General features: G+C 35.7%; 1 protein-coding gene across 1 annotated transcript in view; it reads right to left on the reverse strand.

Annotated features, from left to right (window-relative positions):
- LOC136034073 (cell division control protein 45 homolog) overlaps positions 1-25116 on the reverse strand; it is a gene marked incomplete in the record, with an annotated part of 98361 nt that overhangs the window by 64211 nt on the left and 9034 nt on the right. Inside the window, 3 exon segments of the mRNA XM_065715192.1 lie at positions 3592-3653; positions 10281-10535; positions 16271-16408. Coding sequence (XP_065571264.1) covers positions 3592-3653; positions 10281-10535; positions 16271-16408 — 455 coding nt within the window.

Raw genomic sequence — 25116 nt, forward strand, 5'->3', positions numbered from 1 at the left:
GTTTTTCAGATGCCCTTTTTTTAGATAAATCTTTCTTTTCTGTTTACTTAGAATTACCTACAATATAATTTTGATTTACAGAAGTTATGAGGTTTCAAGAGGTTATTTAAAGAGGTTATGAGGTTGAAAAGCTCGGAAAGGCTAGCATGTTTGTAATGTATTAAATTCTACTTTTATTTGGCTTTTTTCTCTATCTTTATTTTTCTCTATCCATCTTTCTCTATCTCTATTTTTCTATTTTTAGATCTCTATTTTCTATTTTTATGTCTATTTTCTCTATCTTATCTTTATTTTTTTCTTTATCTGGCTATTTTTATCTGGCTAGGTTTGTCTGGAAATCGACAGGCCAAGAAGTGGTGCAGATTCTGGAATTCAGGGTCGTACGACGTCGTACGACGTCGTACTATACGACGTTTATTAACGTCGGATTCGATTGACATGTATACAACGTGAATTGAGGTGCATATAACAGAAATTTCCACCTCCGTTTCACCTCAGATGTGACATACGCGATGAGAGCGCAAGGACCGTGGTAAGAATAAAAAGCGGTACAGACTTTGGGCTCCTGGGATGCCCCATTCAACGCAGCTTCAAAGTCGCATATGGAGCAACCATTAATTAAATTCCACACCCAGAGATTTCAAAGAGGTTGAAACCTTAGAAACCACTTCAATACATCAGGTGATTGGAGCAACCTCATTTAAAATCTATGACAGTTAGTGTAGATACTTCAGACAGTTTAGCAGATAGTAGTTGATATAGAACCCTGACTAATGAAAATATGGCGGCTACTGCTGGTAGGATTTACACGATAATTATTTGTATTTTAGGCTCGGCTTTCAAAATTTTTGCAATTATTTTTGAGGCTTTCATTATTTGCTCTACAATATATTTTGGGTAATGTTATCAGTATTTTAAACGCGAGTCCACGAAATATTTACTAAACTCATCCCAAAGATTTACAGAATTAAAAAATTTTTATTTTCAAACAGAAACTTTCTTGTTGTCTTTCGTTTTTATAAGAAACGGTACTTAAGCACTTTAAGTAAAAATTTTGAGTCTGAGAAATAATTCTGCTTGTTTACAACCACTATGCTCAAATCCTTGAAAAACTCTATAAGGACAACTCGAACCCTTAAAAAACTCCAAAAGGCAAGAATAACGGGTTCGGACTACAGATTTACTTATCCTAAAACTATGAGTAGATTCCAAGCAACGAATTCGGATTATCACTAGGTCGACAAAAACCATTTTAGACATAGTCCGAAGTGGTCGTACAAATTACGATCATGGTAAAAAATATTACAGCTAAAATATTCATTCATGATCGTATATCTTGCAATGACTTCGGATTATCACTATTGGTTCGAAAAATAAAACAAAAAAAAACATTTTAGCCTGGTCCGAAGTGGTAAACCAAAATACGGTTATGGTAAAACCATGATGCATTCCACAAGGAAACATTTGCTTACCATAATTGGTTAGATTTTTTTTTTTTAGCCGTGGCAATTTGTAACGGATAGTTAAAAATTGAATTAAGGTTCTAATGTGGTTGTTCTGTAGAAACGCCATGAAGTTAAATCGATAACTTTTTTCTAGTTTCATGTTTAAAGCAAAATTTAATAATTATTTTGTAAACAAATTATTAAAAGAAAATTTATTTGAACTAAATGGATCTTGATTATTAATAAATAATCGTTTTCGTTATTATTAAAAAAAAGTTTTTAGAATTTCATTTTTTGTGTGTATCTAATGTTCATTTTTTTTCACAGTTCGTTATTTTGTGTGTTTATTTAATTTTTTGTATTACCGTAAAAAATTTCTATTGTCATTACTTTTCATTTTTTGTATGTTTTGCTTTTTTTGTGTGTATTTAATTGTTTGTACTCCACATTTTAATACTATAGTGTTGTTGTGGGTAAGAAATAAATTATTATCATTATTATTAATGAAAAATCTGTCAGACCCTGTTTGAACTAAATAAAAACTTTTTTTGTCACTTCAAAAAAGACACGCATTAACCGTTTTGCAAGAAAACAGTTTCTGTGGTTCCAACCGTTTTGCGGTTCCAAACGGTTACAACCGCTTTCTGCAGCTCCAAACGGTTGCAACCGTTTTGAGAGAAGACGGTTTCTGCGATTCCAATCGTTTTGCAAGAAAATGGCTTCTGTGGTTCCAACCGTTTTCTGCGGTTCCAAACGGTTCCAAACGTTTAGCGGGAAAACAGTTTCTGCGGTTCCAACCGTTTTCTGCGGTTCCAAATGGTTCCAAACGGTTCCAAGCGTTTTGCGAGAAAACGGTTTCTGCGGTTCCAACCTTTTTGCGAGATAACAGTTTCTGCGGTTCCGACCGTTTTTTGCGGTTCCAAACGGTTCCAAACGTTTAGCGAGAAAACACTTTCTGCGGTTCCAACCGTTTTCTGCAGTTCCAAACGTTTTGCGAGAAAACGGTTTCTACGGTTCCAAACGGTTCCAACCTTTTTGCGAAAAAACATTTTGCGGTTCCGACCGTTTTTTGCGGTTCCAAACGGTTCCAACCGTTTTGAGAGAAAACAGCTCGTATCGCAGAATGCAGGTAACTTTCGAAAAAAAGACATGCAAGAAAATACATACTTACAAATGTTAAAATATTGCAACTTGTAGGAAAAAACACATCCACTCATTTTTAGAAAATTTACAAAAAAATTAAAAAATACTAATCAAAATTTAAAGAAGTGAAGCAAAAGAAGAATCAACTATTTTCCAAGCACAGCCTGATGAACAAAAGAAACACATTGATTACATTGACATTGATTACATTGACGATTACGTTTACATTGACGATAAATAAAATCCCTTTTGACGATCAAGTAATATGATAAAATAGATAAGAAAGTAAAAAAAATGGAATAGAAAAGAAAAAAAATACAAATAAAGTAGATTAGAATAAATTCAACAGACACCATTTAACAGATTAATTGTATCTATGAGGTAAAATTGTTAGCATGAGACTATGCATTCAGATAGAAATGACCTTATATGGAGGTAACATGAAGTTTGGCATAATAACAATTTTGACAGTAAGTGTAGCTGGACCAAGCCTCTTTAAGCAGGGGTATCAAGGAAACACAACCTGCGTAACTGGATTAACCGTTAATTACGGAAAAAGTATGGATTAAAAAAACTTATAATTATTTTAGTTTGAAAAATGAAGCAAACATTTTAGCCCGAATCTTCAGTACCTAATTAAAATAAATAATAAATTTAGAATAAAGCAAAAACAAATCAAACGAAAACTATTTTATAAAGAAAAACCCTACAGTAACTAAAATCTAGAAAAACAATCATTGTTTACTAAAAAGCGTAGCCGAGACAAAAATAAATTAAATGAACTGAAAAAAGAATAAATTTACTGTATAAAATAGAATATACAAAAAAAATATGAAGCTAGATCGTTCATAACGTACACATATACCTGAAAACGAAACAAATAGCTTCTCAAAATACTATCAGGAATTTTGAAAACCCAATCCCCCCCACATCTTTTATAATCTCGTTCATAGAACGTACTGACATACCTCGGAAATCAATCTAGTATTAATCAAAAGCTTACCATAAAAGCTCATTCGAGTCTTTAGATAATTTCCATGCAAGTTCAAACATGAGAAATGCAGCCTGGAAATAAAAATAAAAAATAAATAAAACTAATAAAAAAAAAAAAAATAAAACTGCTAAGGAAATAGACTTGCTTATAAAGTAAGAAGATTCACTAACTAGATAGAAGAGAAGATTATCACTAATGTTACATGAAAAGGCAAGTTATTCAAAAATTAATAATACTTCCATTGTTGCAATTAAGTTATCGCAATAAACTGACATTATTAATCGGGTTTCGGTTGGGATTTTATAAGGCTTTCAAAAATACTATTCATCGTATAGAATTATTGAATTGAAAACAGTGAAATTCGTGGGTCGCTTTGAAGCCAAAGGTAATAACTTAAATTTGGCGCTAAAAATACCAGTCAAAAGCGCTATTCACTACGAGTAATGAATCGATTTCCGCTTATTCCGCAGGTTTGAAATTACCAGCATGGCAGCTTTCTGCTAATCGCAACCAAAGGTATAGCAAGGTTTGCCAACTGCCTTGTCAACAACACCATCTACTAAATTATGAAAAAAAACAACAAAAAGCGTTCGATCCGTAAAATTCTCATTGATACTCTTAGCGCGTTTGGATAGTTAGGAACCTGAGTTTCAAGTTTTTCTCTCTTTTTAAATTTTTTCCTTAGCAGTCATTTCTTTTGTATGCAGAGGAAAAACTAATAATAGCCAAAATATTAAAAGGTATCAAAGGATTGATCAAAACCACAAAATAGATACTTTTTCCCTGAAGTTTAATAGAGTCATTAAGGCAAAAAGATAATGTTGTGTTGTTTACTATGGGATCAGTCATGTGAAGTAAGACAATATTTTATTGAAATGAACAATCCCAAGCTACAATCAGCCAAAATATCATTCAAAGTAAAAAAAAAACTGTAGCAAAAATAAATTTAAAATATTTAATTTTAGTTAAGTTTCGTTTATTAATAGACTCTAATTAATTAGCTACAACTGCTACTACTAACAACTTCTCGCAGCACCAGGCCACCTGAGGCCAACACAGCTACGCACGCTCCTCCTCCAACCTATTTATTCAAGGCCTCCCTCTTTAAACCCTCCCAGGAAGTTCCCATTTCCTTTAAACCTTTTTTTATAACATCCTCCCAACCCAACCACGGACGACCTGCTTTCTGTTTAGCCCTACACGATTGATCGAAAAGGACAATCTTCGGCAATCTGTTGACCTTCATCAGCAGAAAATGCCTTAGCCATCTGAACCTTTCTCTCATTATAACCCTAGGAAGTTGGATTGAACCGCACTTTTCGTACAGCCTACTGTTTGAAATACGGTCAGTCAGCCAAGTACCCAGAACAATCCGTAGACAATTTCTCTGGAAAACATCTAGCAAATCGTCATCCTCTTTTAGGAGCCCCCATGCTTCAGGGTTATATTTGACCACTGTCATCACTGTAGCTTCCAATATTCTAATCTTCGTTCGCTGACTTATCTTCCTATTTTTCCAAACTTTATTCAACTATGAAAAAACACCCTGAACCTTGGTTATTGTACTTTTAACATCTTCACTGCTCCCACCATCTTCACTAATGATGCTACCAAGGTAATTGAAGCTGTCCAATTGATCAATCTTTTTGTCACCCATCGTCACATATTCCTAGCCTTAGCGACTTCGGCTTCTTAACGTTAATTTTTAGACCTTTTCTAGCACCTTGAACTGGCAAAACCAACGAAAGTTCGTTAATTTTGCTCACACTTTCCTCTAGGATGCTTAAATCATCAGTATAATCTATGTCCAGGAGAGTTTTCCTCCCCATTTGATTCCAGGGCCTCCCATTGGCTTTCCTGTACTTCTTAAGACAAAATCCGCTAAAATGACCCATTTAAAGGGGGATAGAACACAACCCTATTTAACTCTGTTTACTGTTTAACTGATATAATACGAAACCAGCTGCTAACCTCATTTCCTACCTAAACCGCAGCAGTGTTAATCTCGTACATAGCATTAATAACCTTAATGTATTGGTCTGGTATACCATACAAGGATCAAACACCATACACGGTGTTTGATAACTTAGGCACTTTTCAATTATCATCGTAAGAGTGAAAATTTGGTCGACACATCCTCTAAATTTTGTAAAAGCATATTGTTCTTTTCTTAAAGCTTTGTTTACAGCATATCTCAGTCTAAAAAGTATCGTATTACTAAATAATTTGCTACCTGCAGAGACCACACTAATCCCTCGATAATTACCATAGACACTCTTATCACCTTTCTTATATAGTGATTTAATTTAAGGAGGCCCTACACAATCAATCATTTTAATCAAAAGTTTCCGTCAATCCATTGAAGTGTGCTTCGATCAATCTTCAAGCGACCCTTCAATCAACCCGTCAATCTCAAACCCGTCACCTTTCTTATACGGTGATTTAATTTAAGGAGGCCCTACACAATCAATCATTTTGATCAAAAGTTTCCGTCAATCCATTGAAGTGTGCTTCGATCAATCTTCAAGCGACCCTTCAATCAACCCGTCAATCTCAAACTTTCGATCAATCACCTTCAAAGCTTGACTCAAGCATCAAACAGGTTCCTAGACCGTCAATCATGCTTGAGTCAATCGATTGACGGAAGTTTTTGATTAAAATGATTGACCGTCTAGAGCCTCCTTAAGGTTTTCCTAAAATCACTAGGTACTTCCCCCTTTTCAAAAATCACTTCAGTAACATATTTCTACTCTCAGAGCCGCCATATTCAAGGAACTCATTTACCACATTATCAGTACCTGGAGCCTTATTATTTTTTAATCTTTTTAGTACTGTCACTAATTCTTCCTCACAAAACGCAATATATATTTAAACATACATATTTATACATGAAAAACAATTGTTTTCAACTAAATCTTCTGGTCTAGCCATGACCTTCTAAAAACACATTGTTTTAGGGGCATCCCAGGAGTAAAAATTTCCTGAAAACTGGCTATGGCCATGAACTAACTGCACAACCAACGCTAATAATGTAAATTAAATCGCATTTTTCCTCGTCGAGCTGCTATTGTAGTCACAATAATAATACTATAGAAAAAATTCCAAAATGTCCACAGCCCTCCTCTACAAACCGTGAAATATCCATAAAAAGAATTAAGTATAAATAATGATTAATTAAACGAATAAATAATAATGATCACACATATAAATAGGGGGGGGGAAAGATACATGAAAAGAAAGAAATGAGAAAGGTGTTTTTGACATGAGAAACGAGCAAAAAAAAACGAACGAATACGGTGGAAAGGGAAAAAAATCATATGTTTGGTGACAAAACTACAATTTATATGATATAACTCTACTGTGATTTATATAATACAATATAATTTACACAATACATATAACAATCTACATGATATATATGGTACAGTGAAAGACCGAAATCTGATGAATTTCGACAAGCAATGGTGAAAGTCCGAAATAAGGATATTTAACAAACATTTTGGACATACACCAAGCAACTTGTTGTTTGTTTGTTGTTTGTTGACAATCACCATGCATTAACAGTGAATTTTGAGCATTTCTGATATTTATATTTCTGAGATTCTAACCTAATTTCTAACCAATTTCTGTAATTTATAATCTAAAGTAACCGGACGCCATGAAACCTTGCATAAGACGGACAAAGTTGTCACTGGTTGGTCTGACTGACTGGTCAACAAACATATAGTCGCTTCGTGTTGTCCGAAATATTTCTTAAATATCCTTAATTCGGACTTTCATCAGATTTCGCTCTTTCATGGTAGCATATATATATATATATATTAAATTTATAATTTATATTTATATGGTTTGTTTACCTGACAAAAGAAATGAGGTTTTAGCTTTCAGTAATTGAATGAATTGGTGAATAATGACTCACCAATGAATTGGTTAGTTTTGAAGAGGCTACTTGAATAAGACAGGGTTGCAAAGGTAGGAAAAAATAGGCTAAGCACGGTTCATCGTCACTACAGACTTGGAAATACGCAATCAAAGATATCCTTTCTATCTTTCACGGTGATTGGGCATGTATTTGGGCAGTTTTGAGAAAGAAGGAATAAGGAATTATACCATCTATGCATGTAATCCCGGCAGGAAGTTTCTGAGTACTTTCACTTTAACTGCTGAGCTCTTATGAAAGACAAAGCTTATGAAAGAATTACAAAACACAAGACAACTAGAATCAGAATTTCACCTGAATTCAAATATGAGGTTTGCTTCTATTGCAAATTGAATTTTAGTCAAACCTAACGCTTCCCTTCTAATCTTAAGTTTTCTTACCCTGGAGACATTCTAGCAACCCTGTGTAAAGATACCGCAGCCTTTCTAGCTGAACCTCTGACTACCTTTTTGAACCAGTGTCTGTTGAGTAGTACCTTTACGGATGATTTTAAAAAAAAAGCAGTCGTAACGCCAATACTTAAAGTTTCGTATCCAATAGGGTTGAGTGACCTACGACCTATACTTTTAACCCCTATTGCATCTAAATTTTTCGAACATTTTCTAAAGAAATGCTTACTAGAAGATTTCTGTGACAAAATAGATCCCTGTCAGTATGGATTTATCAAAGAATCTAGCACAGTACATTATCTCATAAAAATTGTGGAAGAAGCCCTGAAGCATCTAGAAAATAAAGACACATTTGTAGAAATATTGCAAGCAGATATGGAAAAGGCTTTCGACAAATCAAGCCATCTGGATATGCTTGAGTCAATGGAAGGTTTTAGAGCTTTTGTAGTTCGGGTAGCTTATACTTTTTAACACGGACGGCAACAATGTGATAGTGCTGACGGGGTACAATCTGATTTTCTTGAGCTTTTCTGTGGAATACCTCCGCAGAAAACCTCAAGGTACCACAAACGGGACCTGTTTTATTTTTAATACTGTGCAAAAAAAATTGCGACTTGGCTTGAAAACAGAGCCAGTTTGCAGATGATTTATCATTGCTGATACTTCAGAAACTAGGATCCATAATTAGTACGGAAATTACAGTACAAGATTAGTAGGAAAAAGTCAGCACTTATGAGAGTCTTGTTTAAAAAAAAAAGAAGTTCAAAGTCAAAGTAATATAAATGTGAAAATTGTAAATAGTGTGACAATTTTAGGTGTGACTTTTAACTCAAAAATGTCATGGGTGGATCATTTAAATAATATTACTAAGAAGGCCATTGTAGCGTTGCATAATCTAGTTAAATTTCGGCAATCCACTTTTAGTCGTTTATCAGTGTCGAATTTTATAAACAGTAAATTCTGAGTATTTTAGAGTATGCTTGTCCTGTGTGGCGTCCGGGGCTAATTAAAGAGCAAAGAAATGACCTTGAGAATGTGCAGAAGCGAGCTACCCGATTAATATTATGTCCGGAATTCGCGAAATACGAGGATAGCCTCAAAACCTAGGCCTAGAAAGACTTGATGTCAGACAACACCAGTTTACAATGACCTCTGGAAAGACGCTTTTGGAGTGGAGCAAGCATCGAGGCTTGTTTTCCGAGGCGGCAGGATTAGGGTATAATACAAGGCACCAGAGCAAACAGGAGTCTTGTAAGCTCTCGGTTACCGATCGAAAGAGATTTTGTGCCTCATTTTAATAAGTAAGTGACAAGGGAGTGTGATTAATTAAATTATATTTTGTGCCTTATTTAACTCTTGTTATCTGACATAATAAATTCGTATCGTATCGTACGTAAAAGACTGAGCAAAGCCTTGTTTAACAACAATTAGTAACCTATACATCTAACTTGAAATCATTAGTAATACTAACAGCATAATAATCAATTTCAGAAATTTAATATTTATTTCATATTTACTTCGTATTTATTATTATTATACAAACATACACACACGCAAACACAAAAAACACATGCACGCGTAATTTCTGAAAATTACAAATGCAGATTAAAATTCCTAGTGTGTTATATGCCTTCTACCATTTACACCAAGCGCCAAATTTTTTAACACAAATTCCTTAAACAATCACCGAACAGTATATACTGCGTATATCGTAATTGGGTATAGTCATATATTGGGTATAATCATATATTGGGTATAATCATATATTGGGTATAACCATGAAGTATTTTGTTTGTCTTGTCCTACGAAAAACATCTCTCTCACCTCACCTTTCTCACCTTAATATTGCAGTTTCGCTAGATCTACATTTTTTTCTAGGTCGGTCTTTCCTTCACCAATAGCTATCCACACCCTCCAACCCCCAGCCTATCAATGGGCTCCTCGCCTCTTTCCCTAAGTAGGTAGTAAGATCATTCTCGCAACTCAGAACCAGCTTCTTTTATTAGTGTCCGGTCAGAAACTCCCAGACAGTAAGGACGATGATAACATCCTGGGTGCATTTTCTGCTCAGAGAGGGGGGGGGGTATGATCAACACTTAATTTCAAGACCACTAAAATCTCTCAAGCTGATAGTGTTGATGGTTGATAATCTTTCAAATTGACCGTATTCATCTTTTATATCGGACTATTTATCAGAAGTGCCAAAAAGCATAACTACCGTGTGTGACCTTGAAACTTTACAACCCTCCCTATACACGCACACAATTTCTGAAAAGCTGGGAATACATAATAATATTCCTTACAAATTAAATACTATAAGCTTTCAACTACTTAAATGAAAAACCTAATTATTGATATAAACTGCTTACAGAATCGCCATAATATGTAGACTGAGTGTAATCATCAAGTATTTTGTCCCTCTTGTCCTCCCACAAACGCCTTTCTCGCCTTTTTAATATGGCAGTTTCATCAAATCTGCTTTTCTTTCGAGGTCGGTCTTCGTCTTCTGCAAATATATCTTCATCACTTCTGTCCCCTTCTTCTTCTTCTGATTCCTCCGCTTGGAATATATCATCAAAATCAGGAATGTTGTCGGTGGGCTTTGGTTTCAATAGGAGTTTTATCTAAGCGAATAAACCTGGATAAGTGCACAATATTGGGGAAGCACTAAAATCACACAATCTATCTTTTAAACAAAAAATTACAAAACAATGGATACAAAATTTTTCCTGTGAGTTCTGAAAAACGGTCTTATGTGCTCTCTATGCAAATTTTATTAATAAAATTAGTAGATTGTGTATATACAATAATGGGGGAAGTAGTGAAATTACACAATCTCAAAAATCAAATAAGGGATGAAAGAATTTTCCGCGAGTTCTGCAAAGCTGCATTATTCGTTCCATACGCATTTTTTATAATATTTTTGCAATATATATATAGAATTTATTAAGATTTATCTATTAAGATTTATTATATATTTTATGAACTATTCCAAAGTCAAATCTATCGATTTTGCTTCTTTTTTTTAGTATAGAAGAGATTTGAAGAGATCAAATGGTCCCTTCTTTCAAAGATACAAAACAACTTAAAGCAAATAAATCAATATTAGAACAGAAATCGAGGGAGGCAAAGAGAGGAGACAGGAGAGGTTCAAACAAGTAAAAAGGAAAAGATATACTAAAATATTTACTTAAGGGAAGGGAACATACTCTCAACGAATGGAAAACGTTTCCCTTAGACTCGGCATTATTACGAGAGAAAATACTAACCAAGGAAGTCTCCCTCTATGATTACCCTGAATCATAAATGTGAACGAAGTAGGAGGGCAGCTAGGTAAATATTCAAATGCATCTCTTAAATGTATTATTTATAAAAATTTTCATTTCCAACAACAGTCTGGACATTCAGGTCACAAGTATGCCCCACTGTAGCCCTAGATACATTGAAAAGAAAAGTAAACAATAAAGAATATTTTAATATGAAACAGAGGTTTGTATATACAAAATAAATATAATACTGTAAGTCTAGATTGTTTCCCTCCCCCCCCACAAAAAAAGGAAAATATATATACCTGATTGTTTGTATATGCAGCTAGAGTATAGTCCTTATTTAGAAAATACTAATCGTGTCTCTTATTGGCCCTGATTGATGCCTTGTGCCTTTTTTTCATGGGATATTGTGTTACTAGTTTTAAACAGAGACAAATACACGGAAATACAGAGAGGAGACACATAATAGATACAAAAGAGGGAATACTAAATTAATCAACTCATTAATTAACATCAATTAATATATTTCTTACATCATCTACTTCCAGTTTATGGGCAAGAAGAGAGGGTATAAAGCAATAAGTATATAAATTTATACAAGATAGAAATAGAGAGACAGAAGGAGACAGTAGAGGTATAAAAGAAAAAAAGAAGAAAAGTGGACACTAAAATTTTTAATTCGTTTGAAGGGAATACACTCTTAACGAATAGAAAATATTTTCCTTCAACTCGGCGTTGTTATGAGAAAAAATACTAATTAAGAACAATCAGAATCAGAGACTTAGTTGTGCTTCAAGGGCCAATTCTTGGGACCAAAATCAATGTAGACTAGTGGTGTCTCTTATTGGCTTTGATTGATGACTTCTGGCTTTTTTCATGAAATAGTTTTGAAGAGAGAATACTAAATTCATAAACCCATAATCCTAAATGTGATAAAGAAATTTCCCTTCAAATGACCGTGTCGAATAAACATGGATTTAATTCTAATCCCATAAACCGTCAATAAAATACATACTGATTGCAGAATCAAAACAGAAAGCATATCCATCATTTGCTGAACTCTTCAATAATTTGTTTATTAATAATTTTTGTACTTGTTAATTAAATCAAACACACTCAGGAAATACGCTTACGTTGGATCTCAGAAAACCGGTTTCATAGCCACAAAGACAAGTGACTGAATAGATGAGAAATATATAATTTGGGGTATATATTTGCACATTATGGGAGTTTAAGTATTTAGATCGCGAGAAACCAATTCTTACTTCATTATATGCAGAATAATTGCAGCTAAAAGATTTTACATCAAGACCCGCTATACCAACTTCCCTCCCCCCTCTAATGTGCGAACAGGTAGACCAAATTATATATTTCCCATCTATTCTGTCACTTGTCACTTGTCTTTATGGCCATGAAACCGTTTCTTCAGATCTAACCTAAGCGAAATTCTTGAGTGTGTTTCGTTTAATTAACAAGCACCACAATATTTATATTTTACAATTATATTTTTTATTCTGGACAATGAATCACCAATAACTTCCATTGGACCGTTGGCAAGTTTTATAACTATGTATTGTTGATAATTAATACATTGTACTAATACAAACGAATTTATAATTTAGGTATAAATATGTGGGACCGATATATTTCGTAAAATACCCAACGTTATTTGGTTAATTTCTTGGAGAGTAATTATTTGACTAATTTCTTGTTTTACGAATTTCTGTGAAGAAGAAATGTTTAATACTTAAAAAACAAAACATCACAAAATCAATAAAACCATATAGCCTACAAAGAATATTTTGCGAATTTTTATTTGATATATTACAATTTTCTTGAATATAGAGTATAAAATACATGGACTCTTTAGAAGAAAAAACTGAGCGTCCTACCCCCATAAACCAGGGAACAGAACAGTACTTCTATTCCTACTTAACAACAGTTGACGGAGCTTGATGCCACTTCACGATCTTATACGAGGCAAAAACAGATTTCTTTGCATCCAACAGTTCAACAGAAGTTGTTTGTTTTTCGAAGGAGAGAAATCCAAGATTAGGCAGATTAAACAATTTGTGCGAAATGGTTCAATTAACAGCGTTGTCGATGACACATACCACAAAAGTTGTAGTCAGATTAAACAATTAGTCAGATTAAACAATTTGTGCGAAATGGTTCAATTAACAGCGTTGTCGATGACACATCCCACAAAACTTAAAAGTTGTAGTCAGATTAAACAATTAGTCAGATTAAACAGATTAGTCAGATTAAACAATTTGTGCGAAATGGTTCAATTAACAGCATTGTCGATGACACGTCCCACAAAACTTAAAAGTTGTAGTCAGATTAAACAATTAGTCAGATTAAACAATTTGTGCGAAATGGTTCAATTAACAGCGTTGTCGATGACACATCCCACAAAACTTAAAAGTTGTAGTCAGATTAAACAATTTGTGTGGAATGGTTCAATTAACAGCATTGTTGATGACACATCACACAAAACTTAAAAGTTGTGGTCAGATTAAGCAGATTAGTCAGATTAAACAATTTGTGTGAAATGGTTCAATTAACAGCATTGTCGATGACACATACAACAAAACTTAAAAGTTGTAGTCAGATTAAACAATTCGTGTGAAATGGTTCAATTAACAGCATTGTCGATGACACACACACAAAGTTAAAGGTTGTAGTCAGATTAGTCAGATTAAACAATTAGTCAGATTAAACAGATTAGTCAGATTAAACAATTTGTGTGGAATGGTTCAATTAACAGCATTGTTGATGACACATCACACAAAACTTAAAAGTTGTGGTCAGATTAAGCAGATTAATCAGATTAAACAATTCGTGTGAAATGGTTCAATTAACAGCATTGTCGATGACACATCACACAAAACTTAAAAGTTGTGGTCAGATTAAGCAGATTAGTCAGATTAAACAATTTGTGTGAAATGGTTCAATTAACAGCATTGTCGATGACACATACAACAAAACTTAAAAGTTGTAGTCAGATTAAACAATTTGTGTGAAATGGTTCAATTAACAGCATTGTCGATGACACACACACAAAGTTAAAGGTTGTAGTCAGATTAGTCAGATTAAACAATTAGTCAGATTAAACAGATTAGTCAGATTAAACAATTTGTGTGAAATGGTTCAATTAACAGCATTGTCGATGACACATACAACAAAACTTAAAAGTTGTAGTCAGATTAAACAATTTGTGTGAAATGGTTCAATTAGCGACATTGTCGATGACACATCACACAAACTTACAGGTTGTAGTCAGATTAGTCAGATTAAACAATTAGTCAGATTAAACAGATTAATCAGATTAAACAATTTGTGTGAAATGGTTCAATTAACAGCATTGTCGATGACACACACACAAACTTAAAGGTTGTAGTCAGATTAGTCAGATTAAACAATTAGTCAGATTAAACAGGTTAGTCAGATTAAACAATTTGTGTGAAATGGTTCAATTAACAGCATTGTTGATGACACATCCCACAAAACTCACAAGTTTTATATCTAAAAACAACTCATTTGCACGGAAAACATCATTGGACAGGATTGAATACTTCTGACTAGCAGAGCATACGTTGTGAAATGGGAGAACTGAATGCCTCTCTAATACTTTAATTTACCTTATTCTTCAAAAAAAGTAATTATTTTTCATTCATAGATGAAATTCAATTGTTATTGAAATACCTGCGATTCTTTATGTATGGTAACCGATATATTTAGGTGAGGCTATACCCTTCACCTGTATATATTTATATGTAAGTTAGGTTTCATTTTATAGAGATAAACAGATAAAAGCTATAATCCTGAACATGTGATATTTGGATGTTTGTCAGATATCTGTAAAATTCCATGTTACCAAAATATTATATATAGAAGGATGAATTACACAATTTCATTACCCGTTATTACTAGTATTGCTACTAACTCATTGCAGGACCAAGCCACCTAAGGGCAACACAGCTACGCACGCTCCTCCTCCATCGCAATCTATTCAGAGCCTCCCTCTTCACACCCTCCCAAGAAGTTCCTATTTCCCTTAAAGCTTTCCTCACAACATATTTCCACCCCGTTCGGGAGCAGCCTTCTTTTCGTTTGGCCTTCTTTTCGTCTTCTTCTTCTTTTCGTTTGGCCTTCTTTTCGTCTTATATTGTTGCACGACAAGGACAACTTTGGGCAATCTATCAGTCTTCATCTGCAGAACTTGTCTTAGCCATTTCAAACTTTCTCTGGTTATAGCCCTTGAAAGCGAGATTGACCCCACATTTTCATGTGGCCTCCCTATTTACAAGGCCTCCCTATTCACACCCTCCCAGGAAATTCCCATTTCCTTTAAATCTTTATTTATGCCATCCTCCCACCCCAGACGAGGACGATCTGCTTTCCGTGAAGCCCCAGACGGTTGGCCAAAAAAGACAATCTTTGACAATCTGTCATCCTTCATCCGCAGAACGTGGCCGAGCCATCTCAACCTTTCTTTCATTATAGCCCTTGAAAGCGAGATTGACCCCACATTTTCATACAGCTTACTGTTTAAAATGCGGTCAGTTAGTCGGGTACCCAAAGCATTCCGTAGGCAATTTCTCTGAAAACATCTAGCACATCCTCTTCCGTTTTTCAGAGTGCTAAAGCTTCAGAGCCATACCTGACCACTGTCATAACTTTAGCTTCCAATATTCTAATCCTGGTACGCAAACTTTTTTTTAACTGTGAAAAAAACATCTTGGGTCTTGGCAATTCTACTATTGAAATCTCCTCAGCACCCATCGTATTTACTAATAATACTACCAAGGTAAATGAAGATTTCCACTTGATCAATATTGTCGTTACCCAGCATCACCTCTTTACTTTCACTTATCTCAAGTCTATCTTGTAAACGGGTAAAATTACCCGTTACAAATGAACATTAAATGCCACATAATGGAAACGATAAAATAAAATAAAGGAAGACGTATATAAATGACAAACAGGCAATTAACAAGTTTAATTAACATAAATAATTAGTTTATCTCACACAAATGTGAGATACGTGATATTTCATGCTACTTTGAAAAATTCGAAAAACTAACCTGACCGGTATTATAAATATTATTAACGTCAGTAGGCAAATGGTTGTCAGCCACGAATATTTGTATATCATCATCAGGCTGCAAAGATTCTACTAGATCCATAGTTCCTCCGCAATTGATGAAAATAATATATTTATACTGAAACGAAATAGAAGTTTTATGATTCTTAAATATTAGAATAGCCAGATGTTTTATTTATACAAAAAACAATAAGATTAGGGATATATATATATATATATATATATATATATATATATATATATATATATATATATATATATATATATATATATATATATATATATATGAGATCATTCCAGTAGGAACAAGCTGAAGAAACAGAGTAAGTAAAAAATAAATATAATATAGATATAAGAACCAACTAACAAAGCAGAAGGAAGCATAAGCTACTGAGACAACGAAGAAACGAAAAGAAGAACAGACAAGGAGGGATTAAAAATATTAGAGACTTAACTAACGCTAAACGCTCCACGCAAAGGGTGGCCTTGACCTCACAAGGCGAGTGGAGCCCACCCCAGGGACACTCAATAGTTAGACTCCTCTAGCTAATCATGTTCCAGGCCTAGAGTCGGTTGGGCTTGCGACCCTCCACCTGAACCTCCACCTGAACCTAATTGCAACGAATAGTGATGTTATTGCCTCGAATGATCGATCTTCTTTTTACCATTCAAGACCTCAGCATGTCCCCGGACCGAAATTTGACCAGCGTTTGAATCTTATTGACCAAGGTGGTCTTCGCCTGGCCACCTGGAACGTTCTGACCCTTAACTTCCCTGGAGCGAAGTCAATGCTTGCGCTAGAACTCAAGCGTTTTGGTGTGGCTGTAGCAGGCGTAACTGAAGCTCACCTTATAGGAAACGACTCTGAAGACATTGGTGAAGGCTATCACCTAATCTGGTCGGGTGATCAGAGAACAAAAACTAATGGAGTCGCACTTGTGCTAAACTCTCGGACCAGAAGGTGCCTCCTTTCTTACGAGCAAATATCAGACAGGATACTAACAGCGCAAATCCAGCACAAACATGGAAAATGGACCATCATTATCTGCTACGCCCCAACAAAGCCTCAGATGAGATGAAAGATCGTTTTTACGCCCAGTTGTCTAGCATTCTAGCAAAAGTATCCCCTCATGATGTTTTAACCCTTCTTGGCGACTTCAACGGTAGTATCAGAGATACAGACGGCGTTTCAAACAATGTTCTAGAACCTGTAACACCCGACTGCTTGAACGACAATGGGGCTCCTTCGGCTGTGCAACATGCACGATCTCGAGGTCACCAACACCTTTTTTCAAAGGAAAGAAGTTCACAAATACACCTGGTATAGCAATGACGGACGAACAAGAAGATGTTAGACTACATAATCGTGTCCCGACGCTGGCGTTCCTCTATAACTAATTGCCGAACTTACCGAAGTGCAGAACTGGGAAACACCTACCATAGGCTTGTCGTCTCTAGCCTTAGACTACGCCTGAAAGCCCATAAAAGTGATCACCGTCCCCCCAAATTAGACCAGGACAATCTCGCAAACTCCAACACATGCCAGGTCTATGCTGTCTCCGTCTCAAACCGTTTCGACTGTCTTGGTCAAATTTCAGATTCTGAAGAAGCATTGCAACTATTCAAGGACGGCGTATTGCTTTCGGCTGAAAGTACTATCGGTCGTCTGAAGCCCAGAAAAAAGTCCTGGATATCGCAGGAAACTCTAGATGTTATTAAACAGCGTCGTAAAGCACGCCTAGCGAAGGACATGGTTACCTACAGACGTCTAAACGGCAAAGAAATAGATTCCTCCACAGAGACAGAAAGCTGTTCACCGAGAAAAATGCCACCGATCTCGAGGAGGCCGCCAGAAAGGGTGACACATGTGCTCTATACAAACACCTTCGGGATCTTACAGATGGAAAGCCATCCTCTCTAGATCCTATCACATCTAATGATAGAAATATTCTCACTGACGAGAGCGCTCAACTGTCTGCCTGGAAGGATCACTTCTCTTCACTTCTAAACCTGGACTGTGTTAGCCAGCCTGACCCTGACCGTCTTCAAGTTGCATCCATCCCCCCTGAGGCCCCGTGTGAAAGTGTGCAACACCCTTTCACCTCTACAGAAATCCTGAAATCCCTGAAACGGATTAAAAATAACCGAGCCCCAGGAGTCTGTGGTATCCCTGCAGAACTGCTGAAATATGGTGGGGCAGCGACCCTTCTCTGGCTCCACGTACTGTTCTCCGTAGTATTTTGTACAGAATGGATTCCAAAAGACTGGCGAGCGGGCTTCATTCTGCCTCTCTGGAAACGGAAAGGCAGTCGAAGAATCTGCTCCAACTATCGTGGCATCACACTCTTCTCTGCGCACGGGAAGCTCTTCGGTATGACCCTCCTGGACCGCTGTAGCAATTTCCTCAGAAGCCAACGAAGAATCCAACAGGCTGGCTTCATGTCAGGAAGGTCCACTGTGGAGCAAATATTCACAATGCGGCAGCTGATAGAAAATACTCGAGAATTTCAACAAAAGGCATATGTTGCCTTTGTGGATTTCAAGGCTGCTTTCGATTCTGTCGACCGGCAATCACTCTGTCTCATACTGAAAACAACGGGACTAACAGCGAAGTACTGCAACCTTTTCGAGCGGCTCCACGAAGGGACTGAGAGCTGCGTGCAAGTCAATGGCCGAGGCAGCTCATCTTTTGAAATCAATACGAGTCCGTCAGGCCCGTGCTGCTGCTCCAGAGCTATTTAATTGTGTCATTGACTAACCGCCTATAGTTTGGGCTGCATTACGACGATAGAGTACTTTCAGACTCTGACTATGCTGATGACCTTGCTCTTGTCTCCGATTCACCGTCGAAGCTCACAGAAGCCCTGCAGATCCTTACTGATGAACCCTTAAAGATAGGGATGTCGATTAATTGGCAGAAGACAAAAGCGATGTTTGTTGAGCCCCACAACTCACCGCGTCCCCCGCCAGTCCTAATGGTCGGTGACAAACCAGCTGAGATTGTTGAGGAATTTACATACCTCGGCTCTATCCTCTCAAATGACGGATCGATCCTCAAAGATCTAATGCACCGAATCGCCAAAGCCTCAGCAGTAGTGGGAAGACTAAGTGTTTTTTGGAGGAAACCTTCTATCAGCCGTAGGACTAAGATGCGCATATACAATGCTTCGGTGGGATCCGTGCTTCTTTACGGATCCGAAACCTGGCTAGCCAACTCAGTCTGTGCTTAGAACCGTAAATATAGCCCAAACAAAACATCTTCGCCGCATTGAAGGACTATGCTGGCACGATTTTGTTAGCAACGAGAACCTGCTGGCTTTAACAGCTCAAACGCCCTTCTCAGTCCAACTTACCCTATGAATACTATGCTGGTACGGACATCTCTTTCGCATGCCCCCCGACACTTCCGCACGAATGATTTTTGACTTTGATCCCGTGCTGTACGGCTGGAAACACCCAAGAGGTCGTCCCCCAACCAGATGGAAGGACACGGTAGGAGCCTTCTTAGCAATGGCAAATATTCGGGAGGACGTCCACATCCTTGCAAGAGACTGGTCTAAATGGAGGTACCATGTAGCATCACTCTCGACACCGGAAGCATTTCAGCAGGAGCATTAAGTCAAGTCAAGTAAGCATTTACAGTACAATAAGAGGCTGCCTCTTTAGAGGCAACAATGTCAAAAATCCTCCACAATTTATGAATACAATATTAAATGAAATAAATCATTACTATTAAATGAAATTAAATAATTAGGTATTAGATACAGCTTAAATGAAAAAGACTATATCTACGTCTAGATTTTAGACTAGAGACTAGATTTTAATTAAAATCTTGTATAAAGCATTACAAAAATGTTAGAAACTATTCTAAATAAATTTTAAGACCACACTGGCTAATTATGACGAAACAAAAAATCGCAGACATTTTTCAGTTACCCTTTCATCGCTGCTTCGAAAGGGTCCTTATTTTAGTTTCAACGTTTGTTTTGAGGTTCTGTTTTTATATTGTCTTCCGGACTTTTATCTTTTTATCTTTTATAATTTTTTATTATTCTACACTGAGGATAGTTGAGCAGAGGTCTCAACCAAAATATTTGCATAATCTTTCCTTCTGTTTTTGACTAACTGTTATTCTCCTCGTTTCTCTTATCTGTGGGATCTTTTGTTTTGTTCGAAATTATTCTAGTAGACAGCATAGCTAAAGATACTGGATACGTAAAAACTAAATACCAACATAAATAGAACACAAATTAACAAAGGAGAAAATACAAAAAAGGAATGAAATAAGGAACAAAAAACAAAAGTAAAGATGGAGAGATAAAGGAAAATAAAATAGGAATATATTTTTCGAGAAGTCTCAATGCAGCAAAAAAGAAAAATAAATGGAAAGTAAATATTACAAGGCAAATATTACACAGAGCATCTTGTGAATCAATCCACATTTTGTGATTTTATAAACAAATAAGAATTTGGTATCCTGTAAGAATTAGCTAAAAAATTCATTCTGAATTCTACTAAAATAAGATAAAGTCACGTGTTCAATTTATAGATTTATGAAACAGCAATTTAAAAAATTTGTATCATCAATAAAAGTAAACCATAAAACAATTGTGTTGCCACCATGTCCCCAATTTTACAGCTAAGCAAATGTGACAGAGGGTGCAGCCTGTCTCACACGCTGCCCACCCCCCACACAAAAAAAACAAATTGTGTCCAACTCACAAAGACGTAATAAAAATGTAAAACAAAAAATTTTTTCGGCGCCATTTTTTAAAGATTTTTATACCCCCCCCCCCCGAACAAAATCCTTGGATAAGGGCTTGTGCAGAGGACATAAAACTCATATTACCAAGGACAGTGAAAGTGACATCTCTCTTTTTCAATTGGTTAAGTGTAACCTAACAAAACCATATAGGCCTACATCTTTACAGAGTAGGAATAATTGAGTAGTCAATTTATAACCAAGATAACTCCAAATTCAGTGGTTGTTTTTCGTAATTAACAGAATTTTTTCATTTTAGAATTTACATGGACAAAGAGCATTTTAAATCTAACTAATTAGCTCGGATTATTTATTTACATGGTTCAACGTGGCAACACTGACAAAAATCAAATATCTTAGATACTTAGAGATACTTAAGATACTTAGAGATACTTAAGATACTTAGAGATACTTAAGATACTTAAAGATACTTAAGATACTTAGAGTTTCAATTTTTTATTATTATTATTTTTTGGCTAGAAATCAGTCACCTAGAGCCATATCCACCCCAACAGTTTTTTTTTTTCATTTATTCATTCTCAACACTATTCCACTGATAGCATTTGTATAGTTCCTTTTATTATTTCATTTTTCCAAAACTGAGACTACAAAGTTCTAACTGTGAGATGTAAATAAATCTATGAACAGAGCCAAACTAAAGTTTGCTAGTTCAAGCTATTCCAAACAGCATTTGTAGTATGATAAAGTGGGGGGTATACAAGGAAGCTTTATCTTACATATATAATAGTTTAAATGCATGACATAATGTAATAAGATTAAGATTTATATTGAGATAAATCTTATTAGGCCTTTTTTTAACACTGTACATCAAACAAGAAGAACTTTTTTTCCAGTTAAGGCTTCTACACAACTTATTTATAATTCTATAATTTCTATTCTGGTTATTATTGTAACTTTGGTAAAATTCTAGTTTAGCTACTTTTTGCTATCCCGGAAAGGGGTTAGGTTAGGAAAATGAAACTTTCAGGGATGGGTCTACAGACTAAAGTATGTCCCGGGAAGGTATCTTGAAGTGCCTACCGCCACTCTTTCAAACAGTTCGTGGTAGCAAAATGTAGTAAGGAGCGACATCAAATTTAGTCTTACACAATAAAGTTACGTGCCTGAGAAAATTTGCCTTATTTTGGAAAATAGGGGGAAACACACCCCAAAAGTCAGAGAATCTTAACTAAAATCACACCATCGCGTTCTGCGTATCAGAGAACACAACTGTAAAAATTTACAACTTCTATCTACAAAAATGTGGAATTTTGTATTTTTTTTTGCCAGAAGACTGATCATGGGTGCGTGTTTATTTGTTTGTTTTTCTTTTTTGTTTTTTTTTTCAGGGGAGATCCTATCGACCCAGTGGTCCTAGAATGTCGCGAGAGGGCTCATTCTAACGGAATTTAAAAGATCTAATGCCCTTTTTAAGTGACCAAAAAAATTGGAAGGCACCTAGACCCCCTCCCAAGCTCATTTTGTCCCGAAAGTCGCCGGATCAAAATTTTAAGATAGCCATTTTGTTCAGCATAGTCAACAAACTTTATAACTATGTCTTAGGGGACGACTTACTCCCTCACAGTCCCCTGGGGGGGGGGGCTGCAAGCTACAAACTTTGACCATTGTTCAAACAGTTCCTGGTAACGAACTGTAGTAAGGAGCGACCCGACTCAATAGTAAACGAAACTGTAAAAAACGGAATTTTGATACTAAAAGTTACATCAAAAGAATCGGACTTGTATGTTGATTATAATATACAAGTTTCATCAAATTTAGTCTTGGTCATCAAAAGCTACGAGCCTGAGAAAATTTGCCTTATTTTGGAAAATAGGGGGAAACACCCCCTAAAAGTCATAGAATCTTAACCAAAATCACAAATGCGTATTAGAGAACCCTATTGTAAAAGTTTCAAGCTCCTTTCTACAAAAATGTGGAACTTCGTATTTTTTGCCAGAAGATCGATCACGGGTACGTGTTTATTTGTTTTTTTTTTTTTTTTTTTTTTTTTTTTCCAGGGGTCACCGTATCGACCGAGTGGTCCTAGGATGTCGCAAGAGGGCTCATTCTAAAGGAAATGAAAAGTTCTATTGCCCTTTTTAAGTGCCAAAAAAAATTGGAAGGCACCTAGGCCCCCTCCCACGCTCATTTTTTCCCAAAGTCAACGGATCAAATTTTGAGATAGCCATGTTGTTCAACATAGTCGCAAACCATAATAACTATGTCTTTGGGGGGCCGACTTACTCCCCACAGTCCCCGGGGGAGGGGCTGCAAGTTGCAAACTTTGACCAGTGTTTACATACAGTAATGGTTATTGGGAAGTGTACAGACGTTTTTCAGGGGGATTATTTTGGTTTGGGGGAGGAGTTGAGAGGAGGAGGCTATGTGGGAGGAACTTTTATTGGAGGAATATGTTGTGGGGGAGGAGAAATTCAATGAAGGGGCCAATGGATTTTCTAGCATTACTATAAAAACAACAATGAAAAAATAAATATGAAAAGTTTTTTCAACTGAAAGTAAGGAGCAGCATTAAAACCTAAGACGAACAGAGATTATTACGCACACGAGGAGTTCATCTCCTCCAAAATACCTCGCTCTTTACGCTAAGTATTATTAGTAATTTCAACTATTTATTCTACGGCCTTTCTGATTCAGGAGTCATTCTTAAAGAGTTGAGACAAAATTTAAGCTTTAGCGTAAAGAGTGAGGTATTAACGAGGGGACAAACGCCCTCATATACATAATAAAAATATAAGAATACAAAAGTTCGTTATGTAAGTTAATTCTTAGGTTACGTATATTTTTTTCTAATAAAAACGTTTGTTAAAAATTAAAAGTTCTAGTTGCCTTTTAAAGTAACCGAAAAATTGGAGGGCAACTAGGCCTCCTCCCCCACACCTTTTTTCTCAAAATCGTCTGATCAAACTAAGAGAAAGCCATTTAGCTAAAAAAAGAATTAATATGCAAATTTCATTTTAATAATTTCTGTGCAGAGAGCCAAAATCAAACATGCATTAATTAAACAACGTTCAGAAATTAAATAAAAAAAACTAGTTTTTTTTAACTGAAAGTAAGGAGCGACATTAAAACTTAAAACGAACAGAAATTACTCCGTGTATGAAAGGGGCCGTTCCCTTCTCAACGCCCCGCTCTTTACGCTAAAGTTTTTTACTGTTTAATAAAGTAGAATTGAGAGAAAGAGTCAAACTTTAGCGTAAAGAGCGGGGCGTTGAGAAGGGAACGGCCCCTTTCATACACGGAGTAATTTCTGTTCGTTTTAAGTTTTAATGTCGCTCCTTACTTTCAGTTAATAAAAAACTAGTTTTTTTTTATCTAATTACATATAGTAATGGCTATTGGGAAGTGTACAGACGTTTTCAGGAGGATTTTTTGGTTTGGGGGGGGGGGCAAGGGGAGAGGATTATGTGGGATGGTCTTTGCATGGAGAATTTATCATGGGGGGAAGAGGACCCCTTCATTTCCATGAAGGGGACGTAGGATTTTCTAACGTTATTAAAAAAAAAAACAATGAAAAAATAAATATGAAGTTCTTTCAACCGAAAGTAAGGAGCAGCATTAAGCACTAAAACAAAGAGAAATTATTATGCATATGAGGAGGTTCATATCCACCTAAATACCTCGCTCTTTACGCTAAAGTATTTTTAAAAATTTCAACTATTTATTCTACGGCCTTTGTGATTCATTGGTCATTCTTAAAGCATTGGGACAAAATTCAAGCTTTAGTGTAAAGAGCGAGGTATTGAAGAAGGGACGAAACCCCTCATATAAGTAATAAAAATATGCAAATATAGAAGTTCGTTACGTTCGTTAAGTTCAATTCGTAAGTTACGTAGACATATTACTAATAAAAAGTACGTGAAAAACTGGAAGTTCTAGTTGCTTTTTAAGTAGCCAAAAAAATGGAGGGCCACTAGGCCTCCTCCCCCACCCATTTTTTCAAAAAAAAATTAATATGCCAATTTTGTTTTAATTATTCATCTGCGGAAAGCAAAAATTAAAACATGCATTAATTCAAAAATGTTCAGAAATTAAATTTATAAAAA

Source organism: Artemia franciscana, chromosome 12, assembly GCF_032884065.1.
Source record: "Artemia franciscana chromosome 12, ASM3288406v1, whole genome shotgun sequence".
Lineage (NCBI taxonomy): Eukaryota > Metazoa > Arthropoda > Branchiopoda > Anostraca > Artemiidae > Artemia > Artemia franciscana.